We start from the raw sequence: 16599 nt of genomic DNA, 5'->3' as shown, positions 1-16599 counted from the left end.
CATCCGCCGACACATCCCACCTCCACCCTACAAATGTCACCTCCACCCTAAACATCTCACCTCCACTCTATACATCCACCTACACGTCCCACCTCCACCCTATAAACGTCACCTCCACTCTAAACATCTCACCTCCACCCTATAAATCCCACCTCCACCCTATACATCCCACCTCCAGACTATACATCCACCTATACATCCCACCTCCACCCTAAACATTTCATCTCCACCCTATACATCCACCTATACATCTCACCTCCACCCTATCCGTCCACCTCCACCCTATACATCTCACCTCCACCCTAAACATCTCACCTCCACCCTATACATCCACCTACGCATCCCACCTCCACCCTATAAACGTCACCTCCACTCTAAACATCTCACCTCCACCCTATAGATCCCACCTCCACATCTCACCTCCACCCTATACATCCCACCTCCAGACTATACATCCACCTATACATCTCACCTCCACCCTATACGTCCACCTCCACATCTCACCTTCACCCTATACATCTAACCTCCAACCTATACATGTCACCTCCACCCTAAACATCTCACCTCCACCCTATACATCCCACCTCCACCCTATACATCCTACCTCCACCCTAAACATTTGATCTCTTAGCAACCACCCTAGCAACAGAGAGGATTTCTAGTCTCCAACTGAATAAATACTGAACATAGAAACACTAAACTGATCAGCTAGCTCAGTCTGGTTGGAACAAAGATATCTGATGAACAAAGATATCTGATGAACAAAGATATCTGATGAACAAAGATATCTGATGAACAAAGATATCTGATGAACAAAGATATCTGATGAACAAAGATATCTAATGATCAAAGATATCTGATGAACAAAGATATCTGATGAACAAAGATATCTGATGAACAAAGATATCTGATGAACAAAGATATCTGATGAACAACGATATCTGATGAACAAAGATATCTGTTCATGTGTTTTTAACATTTTAGCTCCGTGTCATGTGTTCAAACCAAACCGGTCCAGCTAGCCTCCTCTAGGACTGTAAGTGCGTGACTATCCGTGGTGTTACGGTACGGGTGCTCGGAGCGACCAAAAAGGACCAAAAGAGACCCGACTTCCCCAAACCGGTCATTTAATAGAACTATAACAAGTAGAAACTACATTATATTACATATGAAGTTCTATTTTAATTCTATATTCCATTGAGGAGGTGGAGTGATATTTCTAGTGATGATGTCATGATTTGTTCCAAATGTTCTGTTGACCAATCAGATCTCTGGGGCGTATCATTCCTCTAAAGCTGTAAAAAAAAAGGGGATCAACAACAGAAGGTCTCCAGAATAACAGGCAGAGATTAAAATGTCTCAGCATGAAGACTTCCTGTCCCACCTGTGGGCCGCTCAGCTCCAGTTTAGTCTCCAGTAACAGGACTCTGGTCGTCAGGTCGTCCCAGCTGTCCCTGGGTACGGTGATGAACTCTCCTTCATCCTACAACAGAATAAAATACACGCTGAAGGTGACGCTCATTCAAAACTGTCAGGTGCCAGTGGTATCAGATTTATATTTCTATCTTCACGGTAAAAACCCAAATAAACAGGATAAGATATCAAAGAAGCATCCCATCCACCTTGTGAGTGTTTGTGCGAGTCTCCAGTTCTTCCAGACGTTCCTCCAGAACACCGAGTCTGTCCACCAAACACTGATGGATCTGGAGCTGAGCCTCTAACACAGAGACTCTTCGTTCCACCTCCGATGACTGAAGGACACAGAGACACTTTCATTACCTTCATGTTGGAGTGTTCAACCTGCTCTGAGGTCACTCTTCATTACAGCTGGGACATGTCCAATGGAGACGAAGAGCAAACAATCTCTATCTATTTAGATTTAAATCTTATTGAGTGAACTTTTCCTTGAGGTGGTGATGATGATGAGGTGATGATGATGATGAGATGAATGATGATGATGAGGTGAATGATGATGATGATGAGGTGAATGATGATGTGATGATGATGATGATGATGATGATGATGATGATTATGAGGTGAATGATGATGAGTTGAATGATGATTATGAGGTGAATGATGATGAGGTGAATGATGATGATGAGGTGAATGATGATGATGAGGTGAATGATGATGATGAGGTGAATGATGATGATGATGAGGTGAATGATGATGATGATGATGATGAGGTGATGAGGTGAATGATGATGATGATGAGGTGAATGATGATGATGAGGTGAATGATGATGATGAGGTGAATGATGATGAGGTGAATGATGTTGATGAGGTGAATGATGATGATGAGGTGAATGATGATGATGAGGTGAATGATGATGATGAGGTGAATGATGTTGATGAGGTGAATGATGTTGATGAGGTGAATGATGATGATGATGAGGTGAATGATGATGATGATGAGGTGAATGATGATGATGAGGTGAATGATGATGATGAGTTGAATGATGATTATGAGGTGAATGATGATGATGAGGTGAATGATGATGATGAGGTGAATGATGCTGATGATGAGTTGAATGATGTTGATGAGTTGAATGATGATGAGGTGAATGATGATGATGATGAGGTGAATGATGATGATGATGAGGTGAATGATGCTGATGATGAGTTGAATGATGTTGATGAGTTGAATGATGATGAGGTGAATGATGATGAGGTGAATGATGTTGATGAGGTGAATGATGATGAGGTGAATGATGCTGATGATGAGGTGAATGATGATGAGGTGAATGATGTTGATGAGGTGAATGATGCTGATGATGAGTTGAATGATGATGAGTTGAATGATGATGAGGTGAATGATGATGAGGTGAATGATGTTGATGAGGTGAATGATGATGATGATGATGATGAGGTGAATGATGCTGGTGAGGTGATGATGATGATGATGATGATGAGGTGAATGATGATGATGATGAGGTGAATGATGTTGATGAGGTGAATGATGATGAGGTGAATGATGTTGATGAGGTGAATGATGATGATGATGATGAGGTGAATGATGATGAGGTGAATGATGTTGATGAGGTGAATGATGATGAGGTGAATGATGATGATGATGAGGTGAATGATGATGATGAGTTGAATGATGATTATGAGGTGAATGATGATGATGAGGTGAATGATGATGAGGTGAATGATGATGATGATGATGATGATGAGGTGAATGATGCTGGTGAGGTGATGATGATGATGATGAGGTGAATGATGATGATGATGAGGTGAATGATGATGATGATGAGGTGAATGATGATGATGATGAGGTGAATGATGTTGATGAGGTGAATGATGATGAGGTGAATGATGATGATGAGGTGAATGATGATGATGATGATGAGGTGAATGATGATGAGGTGAATGATGTTGATGAGGTGAATGATGATGATGATGATGATGAGGTGAATGATGATGATGATGATGAGGTGAATGATGATGATGATGATGAGGTGAATGATGCTGGTGAGGTGATTATGATGATGATGATGAGGTGAATGATGATGATGAGGTGAATGTTTACATGAACACCGTCATCCTCGTCTTTGTCTCCTCTCTGTAACTCGGTCATCCCGTGTCCAGGAGAATCAGCGGAGTACACCTCATCACGAGAAGCATCAGGGACACTATGGGAGGAGAACACCTCCACATGGGAGGAGTTTGTGGGAAAAGTGGGAGGAGTTTCTACTTGATTCACAACTTGTGGCCTCTTGGTCACCTGAAATACACACAAACACAATATGATCAGTCACCTGTCTGTCAACAGGATCCTCCAACTCTCACATCTTCTGCTATACTGTATAACCTGGATGAGTGATGTGTGATGCTCCATGATACATGTAGTAATTGTCCAGAACTTTACACTGGACTTACAGGGTCTGTATCATGCTGCATGAACATGAACATGTCAACTCCAAAGGGCTCTTCCACCCACCATCGGCGCCATGACCCTCCCCCCCCTCTCTGTGATGACTGGCCAGGTTAGGACACAGCTGGAGACTCCACCAGCGGAAGGCTGCAGGGCCTGACGGCATCAGCCCCGGGGTCCTGAAGACCTGACGGCATCGGCCCCGGGGTCCTGAAGACCTGAAGGCATCGGCCCCGGGGTCCTGAAGAACTGACGCCATCAGCTCCGGGGTCCTGAAGAACTGACGCCATCGGCCCCGGGGTCCTGAAGACCTGCGCCGTCCAGCTGGCTGAGGTCCTACAACACCTCTTCAACCTGAGCCTGAAGCAGGAGGAGGTCCCGGTGCTGTGGAAGACGTCCTGCCTGGTTCCTGTCCCCAAGAAGACAACTCCATCTGGCCTCAACGACTACCGACCGGTTGCCCTCACATCTCATGTGATGAAGGTGCTGGAGAGGCTGGTCTTGGCCCACCTCAGACCGCTGGTGAAATCTTCTCTGGACCCGCTACAATTTGCGTACCAGCCTCATGTGGGAGTGGACGATGCCATCATCTACCTGCTGCAACGAGCTCAGTCTCACCTGGATGGAAACGGTGACTCTGTGAGAATCACTTTCTTTGATTTCTCCAGTGCATTCAACACCATCCAACCACTGCTGCTGAGGGAGAAGCTGCGGGTGGTGGAGAGGTGAGGGTGGGTGGGTGGGGGTGGACACGTCCACCGTCTCCTGGATCACTGACTACCTGACAGGCAGACCACAGTTTGTCCGTCTGGGCAGTGTGCTGTCTGATACGGAGGAGGAGTCAGTGGTCGGTGTATAAGGGATGGACGGGAGGAGGAGTCAGTGGACGGTGTATAAGGGATGGACGGGAGGAGGAGTCAGTGGACGGTGTATAAGGGATGGACGGGAGGAGGAGTCAGTGGTCGGTGTATAAGGGATGGACGGGAGGAGGAGTCAGTGGTCGGTGTATAAGGGATGGACGGGAGGAGGAGTCAGTGGTCGGTGTATAAGGGATGGACGGGAGGAGGAGTCAGTGGACGGTGCATAAGGGATGGACGGGAGGAGGAGTCAGTGGTTGGTGTATAAGGGATGGACGGGAGGAGGAGTCAGTGGTCGGTGTATAAGGGATGGACGGGAGGAGGAGTCAGTGGTCGGTGTATAAGGGATGGACGGGAGGAGGAGTCAGTGGTCAGTGTATAAGGGATGGACGGGAGGAGGAGTCAGTGGACGGTGTATAAGGGATGAACGGGAGGAGGAGTACAGGGCAGTAGTGGAGGACTTTGTGGAGTGGGCTGGTAGAAATCACCTCCTTCTGAACGTGGCCAAGACCAGAGAGATGGTGGTCGACTTCAGGAGGAAGACGACGGCTCCACAACCGCTGAGAGTTCTGGGAGAGGAGGTGGACATGGTGGAGGAGTACAAGTACCTGGTGTCTCCATGTCTCCTGGAAGACCAACATCAACGCTGTCTACAAGAAGGTGATGAGTCAACTCTTTTTCTTGAGGAAACTTCGATCCTTCAATGTGTGCAGCGAGATGTTGGAGATGTTCTACCATCTGTTGTGGCCAGTGAACTGTACTTGTAGTAGTCTGCTGGGGGGGGGGGACCAGCATTGGAGCCGGAGACACCAACAGACTTAACAAACTGGTGAAGAAGGGCGGCTCCATCATCGGCTGCAAACTGGACAGTCTGGAAAAGGTGGTGGAGAGGAGGACGCTGAGGAAACTATTATCCATATTGGATAATCCTGACCACCCTCTCCACCTTCTGCAGGGACAGAGGAGGACGATCTCCAAAAGACTCCTCCAGCTGCTGTCACAAGGACAGATACAGGAGATCATTCCAGATACAGGAGATCATTCCTGATACAGGAGATCATTCCAGATACAGGAGATCATTCCAGATACAGGAGATCATTCCTGATACAGGAGATCATTCCCGATACAGGAGATCATTCCAGATACAGGAGATCATTCCAGATACAGGAGATCATTCCAGATACAGGAGATCATTCCCGATACAGGAGATCATTCCCGATACAGGAGATCATTCCCGATATAGGAGATCATTGCAGAAACAGGAGATCATTCCTGATACAGGAGATCATTGCAGATACAGGAGATCATTCCAGATACAGGAGATCATTCCAGATACAGGAGATCATTCCTGATACAGGAGATCATTCCAGATACAGGAGATCATTCCTGATACAGGAGATCATTCCTGATACAAGAGATCATTCCAGATACAGGAGATCATTCCAGATACAGGAGATCATTCCTGTCCACCCCAATAAGACTGTACAATAACTCACCTCTGGCAAAATCCATCACATAACAATAACACTGTTGTCTGTGTTTCTTGGTTGTTTAAATAAAAAATAATAATAAAAAAACAACTTTGCACGATTGCTTATTTAGTTTTAATTTAATTATTCTATTTTATTTTAATCTTTTTATTGTATATACTATGCATTTTTATATTTAATATTTGTTACTGTTATTTTATTTCTTTCCTGTATCTATAAATGCTGCCGTAGCAAAATAATTTCCCCTTGGGGACTAATAAAGTATCTATCTATCTATCTATCTATCTATCTATCTATCTATCTATCTATCTATCTATCTATCTATCTATCTATCTATGAGGTTCTACTCTGCTGTCCTTGTATGAAGCAGAACATCTGACTGTGGGCTACAACCAACCAACCGACCAGTGATGTCATCAACCATCAGTGATGTCATCGTTGGTTTGTGAACGTTATGAATCCTCCAGTTCAGATTCTGTCCGTCACCATCTTGTTAGTTTGGAGCGGTTTGGAGCAGGAAGTGACCATATTTGGACGAGCTGGGGGAGGAGCCAGAGGTGGATCTCACCGATCTGATCGGAAACCTGTCGATACTACATCCCGCCCACCGATAGCTGTAACCTGACTGCACCGCAGGCCTGTCAATCAAACAGACACGCCCCCAAAAACAGGTCTTCTTGAATCTTCTTTTCTAATGAATGAGGGATTATTTTCAGATGGACCTCCAGAAAACTAAGAAGAAGGAGTGACTTTAGCTAACAACACCGAGATAACTGATGGACACATTTTATTCACTTTGGATTTGATGAGAGAAGTTGAATGGGAGTCTATGGAGCCGAAGGCTTTTTGGAGCCGACCTCTAGTGGCACTCGCTGGTATTGCAGCTGAAGACACTTCTGGATCGGAACCATTTTACAGACCTGAAGCTACGAACTCTTTTAGAAACAGTCTGAGGTTGGGACTGACTGCTGCACAGACGTAGAGCTGGTTGTCCATTGTCCAACAATGGTTGTCCAACTCTGTGAAACAGGAATCTGTGAAGTTTTGACTGTTGCTAGAATCACATTTACGGCTCTTTAAGAGATTTACTGAGTACAGTTTGTTCCAGAGTTATTTTTTCTATATTTTTCAGATTGGTGTGTTTTCATAACAACCACCTGTATTGTTTTTGCACAGCTGCAAACCGTCGGTGAACCTGCAGCAGGTCTGCTGACACTTGGTTCTGCTACAGCCGTGTCTCTGCTCACAGCAGAGTGATGACTGCAGGTCTAAATGAGCAGAGCTCTTCTTCCTGTTTGTCTGTCAGCAGCGTTCATGAACACACCGCAGCGAGGCCGGTTGAGAAGCTGGTCTGAGAGCAGCAAGTGTGTCTGTTGTGTTGAATGAGTTGTCTTTGTGTACCACTGGAAGCCAACAGAGCGTCTCTGTATCAGTCCTGCACCGTGATGAGGACAGAGAGGAGCAGAGCAGCAGCAAACAGGCCGACATGGACGAGACTGATGAAGCCTGACCTGTCAATCACAGACGGCTGTGAAGAAACAAACAACTACATCTAATTTGGGAAATTTTAAATATAAAGATCACTTTATAAACTTTAAATATCCTCTGACACTCGAGTTTTCTTCAGAGTGGTGCACTCCTTTGGCCTCTCTGTATATCGTCATGTGGTTGAGAACAGCTTGAAGACTGACGGCTGTTGTTCTGCTGAACGATATCTGAGCGCTCTGTTATCAATGATTCGGCCACTTCTGGAATCTCACTGCATATTCTGGTATGATGTCAGTTAAACATCACACTAACATGTTGAAACTCTTTGTACATCTTCTTTATAACATTCACGACATGATAATAATCGTAATAACTTTGTTTATTTCTACTTCAGTACTTGTTGTGATGAAGTAACAGAGCTTTTATTACTCTAAATCCACGACCAAAGAGAACAAGTGTGAGCTGCATGGATGAAGCAGGGAGAGAAGAACTGCAGCCGTCACAATGAGGAGGTCAAAAGGACTGGCTGGACAGAAGGACTCAGAGACCAATCAGCTCACTGCAGTAACAGTCAGCTGGTTACTGGCTCCGCCCACTGACAAACTGACCTGCCGACCAGACGTTGGACTGAGCTGCCATGGCAACACAGCGACCTGATGCCCATGGACTCTGTACCCATGGCAACACACAGCAACCTGATGCCCATGGACTCTGTACCCATGGCAACACACAGCGACCTGATGCCAACGGACTCTGTACCCATGGCAACACACAGCGACCTGATGCCCACGGACTCTGTACCCATGGCAACACAGAGCTACCTGATGCCCACGGACTCCGTACCCATGGCAACACAACTACCTGATGCCCACGGACTCTGTACCCAAGGCAACACACAGCGCCCTGATGTCCACGGACTCTGTACCCATGGCAACACACAGCGCCCTGATGTCCATGGACTCTGTACCCATGGCAACACATAGCTACCTGATGCCCACGGACTCTGTACCCATGGCAACACAGAGCTACCTGATGTCCACGGACTCTGTACCCATGGCAACACAGAGCTACCTGATGCCCACGGACTCTGTACCCATGGCAACACACAGCGACCTGATGCCCACGGACTCTGTACCCATGGCAACACAGAGCTACCTGATGCCCACGGACTCTGTACCCATGGCAACACAGAGCTACCTGATGCCCACGGACTCCGTACCCATGGCAACACAACTACCTGATGCCCACGGACTCTGTACCCATGGCAACACACAGCGCCCTGATGTCCACGGACTCTGTACCCATGGCAACACACAGCGCCCTGATGTCCACGGACTCTGTACCCATGGCAACACAGAGCTACCTGATGCCCACGGACTCTGTACCCATGGCAACACAGAGCTACCTGATGCCCACGGACTCTGTACCCATGGCAACACAGAGCTACCTGATGCCCACGGACTCCGTACCCATGGCAACACAACTACCTGATGCCCACGGACTCTGTACCCATGGCAACACAGAGCTACCTGATGCCCACGGACTCTGTACCCATGGCAACACAGAGCTACCTGATGCCCACGGACTCTGTACCTTCTTCAGCTGGTTGTGTTTCTGCAGCACCAAGTTAATGATGTCACACATCACAGAGATCTTCTTCTGAGAGAAACCCCACTGGAGGAACTGCTGCTGGGTCAGGATGGGTTTATAGTGGAACACATCCCTCAGTACCTGGAGAGATACACACACACACACACACACACACACACACACACACACACACACACACACACACACACACACACTATAAAACTATCAAGGCAACACTTTTGTTTTTGCTCCAATTTTTCACAAGTTGAATTAAAAGACTCGTTTTATGCACAAACGATGTATTTCTCTTACAAAACTGTTCAACTGTTTTATTGCAGCTTCAGGGTTTCCATGGTGATCTGCCCACCTGACAGCTTTCATTAAAGCTGCTCTGACCGCCTGCAGACGGACCGACATCTCTTCTAAACTTCACTCACTGTTGTGATGTCAGGAACGTTAGTGAGACATTACTGAGTTCACACTTTGCTGTTGTAAATATTTCTGCTGCTAAAAACTATTTAGTCATCAAGAAGAACCAATCAGAGTCCGTGTTTCCTGACCAGTCAGCATGTTGGAGGAAACATGGTTATAGCGTGTGCTGCAGGACATTTCCTGTTGGTACCACGACGCTGCGCTGCCAGTGTGTTTACAGCTCCAACGAGTGAGTGTGTGTCTGTGTGTGTGTGTGTGTGTGTATATGTGTGTGTGTGTGTGTGTGTGTGTGTGTGTGTGTGTGTGTGTGTGTGTGTGTGTGTGTGTGTGTGTGTGTGTGTGTGTGTGTGTGTGTGTGTGTGTGTGTGTGTGTGTGTGTGTGTGTGTGTGTGTGTGTGTGTGTGTGTGTGTGTGTCTGTGTGTGTGTCTGTGTGTGTGTGTGTGTGCGTGTTCATGTGTGTGTGTGTGTATGTATGTGTGTGTGTGTGTGTGTGTGTGTGTGTTACCTTATAGAGCGTGTCGGTGAATCGGAGGTCTGTTTTGCCGGTCAGCTCCAGCCCAGCTGTCAGGAGTTGCTCGGCAACAGGAGGAGAGAAGGAGGTGAGGGTGAAGCTGAGGATGGGCAGCACGGTGGAAGGATCTCCTCTAGAAAGGCTGCTGGAGAAACAACACTCACTCTGATGTGTTGGAAACTCACAGCTTTTGTTCTTCGTGTAGTTTCAGTACTTTTCCATCAATATTGAAAGAAGAAGATCTTTTTAGTTCAAACTGATGGTTACTATGTACAGGTGCTTCTGACCGGGACTGAAACAACAACAACAACAACAACAGAGTCTCCTCTCCTCCTCCACTGCTCGTCAGACTCAACAATGTTAATTACACAGACTCATATTATGACATGTCCACAATATATTCTTCTATATTATATATAGACTCATGGGACAAGCTGTCATAAATCAAACCCGTTCATCTGCCAGCTGATCTCAGGATGCAACAGTCACGTGACCCGCCGGACTCTTGACAGACATGAGTGTTTACCAGCTCCTACAGGAGGCATGTGTTGTCCTGCTTCAGTGTGTCCTTTCTAATACACACCGAGGTAAACAGAAACGATGCTCTCAACTCAACCTCTCATCACAAATAAATGGAAAACTGTGATTTCTTTTGGTATGAAGGTGAAAGATTGTGAACACACGAGCAGCAGCTGTTCATTGTTACGCTGAACAACAGCGACGCCTGGTGGCCAACAGGCAGCATTACACCTGTCAGTCCACAAGTCTTCAGTCCGTTTAATGTGCGCTAAATATTCAGGTTAGTAGTAACAGAGATAAAACTGTTTATACTAAACAAACATGAAGTCAATGAGTACAAGTCAAGTACAATTAAAAGAGGTTTTGTTGTGCGTCATGCGAGTACAGAAAAGAAGCTTTAAGCTTCTCTTTAGTTTAAATAACATAAATAATATTCAGCTGTCAGAACAGAAAACAACCCATTCAAGTCTTTTATGTTGGTTTGTGTTTAACTTTTTATGGTTCAAATGAAAATCTGTAATTACACCAGTCAGAAATATCATTTATGATATAATAAAAACACAAAGAATAATTTCTTTGGCTCCTTAAAAGACGTCACTGACATCATTCATTAGATTGACAGTATCAACATGACATCCATGATTAATCTTTGACTGGTCAGAACTCTCCATTGAGAATTCTGCAATTACTTTACTGTAATTACTGTAAATTTTGTAATAAAACTATCGTAAATTCTGTAATTTATAATCAATCTAATTACAGTCGTGCTAGAAATGACTAAATGATGAGTTGTACACAGAAACTGATGAAAAATATCAACAATTTAAGATGTGAATTCCAGATATCTATATTTACATTATGACTGGTCCAAACTCAAATTAAAGAAACCTTTAATGGAAGTTTGAATCATTTTCTGGATTAAACATATCTTTGTACTTTTGGACGTCTCAAACTAACATTTTATTAATCAAATTCAATAACAGACATCAGAGTTATGAGACTACAACAGAAATATCTTCAATCTAGTTTTGACTACTCATTGATCACTATGATATATGATATACATATTATATTATATGTTATATTATATTACATTATATTATATTATATTATGTTATATTATATTACATTATATTATATTATGTTGCTATATTATATTATGTTGTTATATTATATTATATTACGTTACGTTACATTATATTATATTATGTTGCTATATTATATTATGTTGTTATATTATATTATATTATGTTACGTTACGTTACGTTACATTATATTATATTATAAGAGGAGTTTAGAGAATGCAAATCTTTGGCGATGACCTCAGTTGTAATTCTAGCTGGGATGTATTTACAGACATCTCCAATAATCATTCTCAGGTCCAAACACAGTTTCATGTCTATAAGATGTGTTGGAGACTTTGTCCTCCAGTCTGAAGCGGGAACAGACGGATCTCCGCTGAGCTCCTTGAAATCTCCCAATATTGGATCAATAACTAACTTCTGTCATCTTCTGAAATCCACATAAGGAACCAACGTTCTCTGACGTCACATGTTGACGTCATCAGATCCAGACTCAGATGATCACCTTGAAGTGGAAACTCAGTTCCACATATCTTCACTAGTTGTTGGGTCAATGTGATGAATCAAAGGGTTTCTGATCATTTTAATCTATTTCTTCAGATTTTAAACTGATATTCTTACGAGTCAGAAAGTATTTTCAGATATCTTGAATTATAATTTGAACGAGTCAATTTCTGGCAGACGTTTTTCCAACGTCCAAACATGTCCAAAACAAATACCGACAGGACGTCCAGACACCTGAGCCTTCCTCAGATACGACGTGTTGTCTGAACAGGCCTGTTAACACACGCTGCTGCTGTCAGGGCCTCTGGGCCGTCAGCTCACCCGCTGTAGTCCACCTGTCCCGGGTACCTCAGGACCCGCAGCAGCGCCTCCAGGTTCCGGAGCCAGCCTCGGACATCTCCGGCGGACATCATGGTTGTCTGGTACCGGAGAGAAGCAGCGTGTCGCTGACAGTTAGCTCGACACGAAGCAGACAGCAGCGACATCACACCACAGATTCATCTAGGAACTCACCAGGAGAGGAACCCACCGGGAGAGGAACCCACTGGGAGAGGAACTCACCGGGAGAGGAACCCACTGGGGAGAGGAACCCACCGGGAGAGGAACCCACCGGGAGAGGAACAGCTCCGGGGAGAGGAACCCACCGGGGAGAGGAACCCACCGGGAGAGGAACCCACCGGGAGAGGAACCCACCGGGAGAGGAACCCACCGGGAGAGGAACCCACCGGGGAGAGGAACCCACCGGGGAGAGGAACCCACCGGGAGACCCACCGGGAGAGGAGGAACCCACCGGGGAGAGGAACCCACCGGGGAGAGGAACCCACCGGGAGAGGAACACCGGGGAGAGGAACCCACCGGGAGAGGAACCCACCGGGAGAGGAACCCACCGGGAGAGGAACCCACCGGGAGAGAACCCACCGGAACCGGGGAGAGGAACCCACCGGGGAGGGGAGGAACCCACCGGGAGAGGAACCCACCGGGAGAGGAACCCACCGGGGAGAGGAACCCACCGGGGAGAGGAACAGCACCGGGGAGAGGAACCCACCGGGGACCGGGAGAGGAACCCACCGGGGAGAGGAAACCCACCCGGGAGAGGAACCCACCGGGGAGAACCCACCGGAACACCGGGGAGAGGAACCCACCGGGGAGAGGAACCCACCGGGGAGAGGAACAGCTCCGGGAGAGGAACAGCTCCGGGGAGCACCGGGGAGAGGAACCCACCGGGAGAGGAACAGCTCCGGGGAGAGGAACCCACCGGGAGAGGAACCCACCGGGAGAGGAACCCACCGGGGAGAGGAACCCACCGGGAGAGGAACAGCTCCGGGGAGAGGAACCCACCGGGAGAGGAACAGCTCTGGGGAGAGGAACCCACCGGGAGGAACAGCTCCGGGGAGAGGAACCCACCGGGAGAGGAACCCACCCCACCGGGAGAGGAACAGGGAGAGGAACCCACCGGGGAGAGGAACCCACCGGGAGAGGAACAGCTCTGGGGAGAGGAACCCACCGGGGAGAGGAACCCACCGGGAGAGGAACAGCTCCGGGGAGAGGAACCCACCGGGGAGAGGAACCCACCGGGATTGGAACAGCTCTGGGGAGAGGAACCCACCGGGGAGAGGAACCCACCCACCGGGAGAGGAACCCACCGGGAGAGGAACAGCTCCGTTGGGCTGCTGAGGCGGGCTCTTTTCGGTTTCCCGGGATTGGTTGTTGCACCTACGTAATGTAACGTGCTGACGTCATGACGTAGCCTCCACGCGCGCTACCGTTTTCTGGTTTGTTTAGTTTTCCGTTTTTCCCGTTAACGCGCGTCTTTCCACGCAGGGCGGGAAATGGACGCGTTTGTTTGTCTGTTGTAAGATGACGGAAGTTACTTCCGGTGGTGGAGAGGAAAGGGGCGTGGCCCCGGTGACAGCAGGAAGACAACAGGATCGTGTTGCTAACAGACTCCAGCATGGAGGCTTCCTCCTGAACCAAGCTGATGGACTCTCCTCTTCTCGGACAGATGAAATGACAACAGGACACGTTTGACATCAAGACCGTCTCCAGCTGTCCTGGTGAGCAGGTGAGGGAGCCGAGGAACCCGTAGTGAGGTAGGTCGGTCCGGAGAGGAACGGAACTCCTCCGGAAGTCTCGCTCCGCTTTCCTAAAGAAACAACATGTTTGTTTCAAGTCAGAAAGCTGCTCCGGTTTGGGTCGAAGTGTCTTTAACACACTGAACGAACCGGAGGCGAAGTCCAGCTTTGAGACGACCGTTGTGAGTGACCGCCAGACCGACCAATGGCGTTCTGGTCTGAGGGCCGCTGTGACGTCATGGCCAATGGTATTGGCGGGGAGGCGGGGCTACGCGTCACATCAGCTTACTTCCTGGAAGTTCCAACGTTGTGTTGACACCGCTGATGGATTTGTTTACACAACACAGCTGACGTGTGACGCGCGGAGAGGGAGGACGGCGGCGCGGAGGGGTCAAACGGCGACGCGGAGGGGTCAAACGGCCGCGCGCAGCGTCACTGCTGCGTTGACGGGCACAGGGTCAGCTGACCTTACTGTTTGTTGGCAGTCATGTGACAATGCTGAGCGCGTGCTGGAGTGAGTGTTGACGTGACGCATGGAGGTGGAGGGACCGAGGAGACAGGAGGAGACAGGAGGAGGAGACAGGAGGAGGGAGGTGGAGGGACCGAGGAGACAGGAGGGGACAGGAGGAGGGACCGAGGAGACAGGAGGAGGAGGGAGGTAGAGGGACCGAGGAGACAGGAGGAGACAGGAGAAAACAAGATATTATATAATATATATATATATATATTATATATATATATATATATATATATATATTATGTTATAAGTGCCAGATGTTGTTTTATATATATATATATATATATAATTTTACATATATATATATAATTTTACATATATATATATATAGATTTAGGAGACATGAAACATGTGGTCTTGATTCAGCTCGTCTCAGAGGGAAACACTAACCTGAGGAGGAGTCTCAATAATAACATGGGTCAGCAGTCAGCTGGTGATCTACCTGTTACTGGGAACCACCACCTCCTCACCCACCTCCTCACCCACCTGCTCTGCTCTGCTGCACACAGATGGGTCAGGCGCTGTGGAGGCTGCCCCCCCGACAGCAGCAGCAGCTTCAGGAGGAGCTGGCCGACCGGCTGGCCGACCGGGGAGGATTAGGAGGAGGAGAAGGAGGAGAAGGAGGAGGAGATGAAGGTAACCCTGCCACTTTCATCGATATCCCTTGTGGTATTATTTTGTTTGCTGACTGTAAAACACCTCGTGTTAAAATAATTAAAATTATTCTTATTATATTTAACCAGTTAACTTCATTTTAAAAGTTCCTGCTGAGCTCTGAGGAAACATTAAGATCTCCTGATGGGAAGGAGGGAGGAGGAGGAGACAGGAGGAGGGAGGAGGAGGAGACAAGAGGAGGAGGGAGGAGGAGACAAGAGGAGGGAGGAGGAGGAGACAAGAGGAGGGAGGAGGAGACGGGAGGAGGAGACAGGAGGAGACAGAAGGAGGGAGGAGGAGACAGGAGGAGGGAGGAGGAGGTGGGAGGAGGAGACAAGAGGAGGGAGGAGGAGACGGGAGGAGGAGACAGGAGGAGGGAGGAGGAGACACGTGGAGGGAGGAGGAGGAGGGAGGAGGAGACAAGAGGAGACAGGAGGAGGGAGGAGGGAGGAGACAAGAGGAGGGACGAGGAGGGATGAAGAGGGAGGAGGAGACAAGAGGAGGGAGGAGGAGGAGGGAGGAGGAAGGAGGAGGAGACAGAAGGAGACAGAAGGAGGGAGGAGGAGGGAGGAGGAGGAGGAGGAGGGATGAAGAGGGAGGAGGAGACAGGAAGAGGGAGGAGACAGATGGGAGGAGGAGGAGACAAGAGGAGGGAGGAGGAGACGGGAGGAGGAGACAGGAGGAGACAGAAGGAGGGAGGAGGAGACAGGAGGAGGGAGGAGGAGGTGGGAGGAGGAGACAGGAGGAGGGAGGAGGAGACAGGAGGAGGAGGAGGAGGAGACAGGTGGAGGAGACAAGGAGGAGGGAGGAGGAGGAGGGAGGAGGAGGGAGGAGGAGGAGGAGGAGGAGGAGGAGGAGGAGGAGGAGGAGGAGGAGGGAGGAGGAGACAGAAGGAGACAGAAGAAGGGAGGAGGAGGAGACAGCAGGAGGAGACAGGAGGAGGGAGGAGGAGGCAGGAGGAGGGAGGAGGAGGCAGGAGGAGGGAGGAGGAGGGGGAGGAGGGAG

General features: G+C 48.0%; 2 protein-coding genes across 17 annotated transcripts in view; one reads left to right on the top strand and one right to left on the bottom strand.

Moving 5' to 3' along the window:
* Positions 1-1155: 1155 nt before the first annotated feature.
* On the bottom strand, positions 1156-13997 carry cep44 (centrosomal protein 44). 14 transcript variants are annotated; one of them, XM_069724745.1, is made up of 9 exons: positions 13009-13128; positions 12881-12975; positions 12673-12770; positions 10241-10391; positions 9306-9443; positions 3533-3727; positions 1623-1751; positions 1385-1483; positions 1160-1295 (listed from the first exon to the last, which is right to left on the bottom strand). In XM_069724745.1, exons 3-9 carry the CDS (start codon positions 12762-12764, stop codon positions 1290-1292), a joined length of 810 nt encoding a protein of 269 aa, XP_069580846.1. In that variant the 5' UTR covers positions 12765-12770; positions 12881-12975; positions 13009-13128; the 3' UTR covers positions 1160-1289. The 14 variants fall into 14 exon arrangements, with proteins under 14 accessions (XP_069580845.1, XP_069580832.1, XP_069580833.1 ...); XM_069724739.1 differs by having other exon boundaries at positions 12946-12975; XM_069724742.1 differs by lacking the exons at positions 12881-12975; positions 13009-13128 and adding an exon at positions 13979-13997.
* Positions 13998-14062: 65 nt separating this feature from the next.
* fbxo8 (F-box protein 8) overlaps positions 14063-16599 on the top strand; it is a 12208-nt gene continuing 9671 nt past the window's right edge. The window contains exons 1-2 of one of the 3 annotated variants that reach the window (XM_069724729.1): positions 14063-14405; positions 15450-15576. In XM_069724729.1, coding sequence (XP_069580830.1) covers positions 15450-15576 — 127 coding nt within the window. In that variant the 5' untranslated portion in view covers positions 14063-14405. Of the gene's footprint in view, positions 14414-15449; positions 15577-16599 lie in introns of all 3 variants that reach the window. The other 2 variants (XM_069724728.1, XM_069724730.1) reach the window with 2 other exon arrangements.

Source organism: Brachyistius frenatus, unplaced genomic scaffold, assembly GCF_029030835.1.
Source record: "Brachyistius frenatus isolate BFR_SWC_R1_liver_20210118 unplaced genomic scaffold, ASM2903083v1 Contig_392, whole genome shotgun sequence".
Classification (NCBI taxonomy): Eukaryota; Metazoa; Chordata; class Actinopteri; family Embiotocidae; genus Brachyistius; species Brachyistius frenatus.
This window is presented reverse-complemented; position numbering and strand designations above follow the sequence as displayed.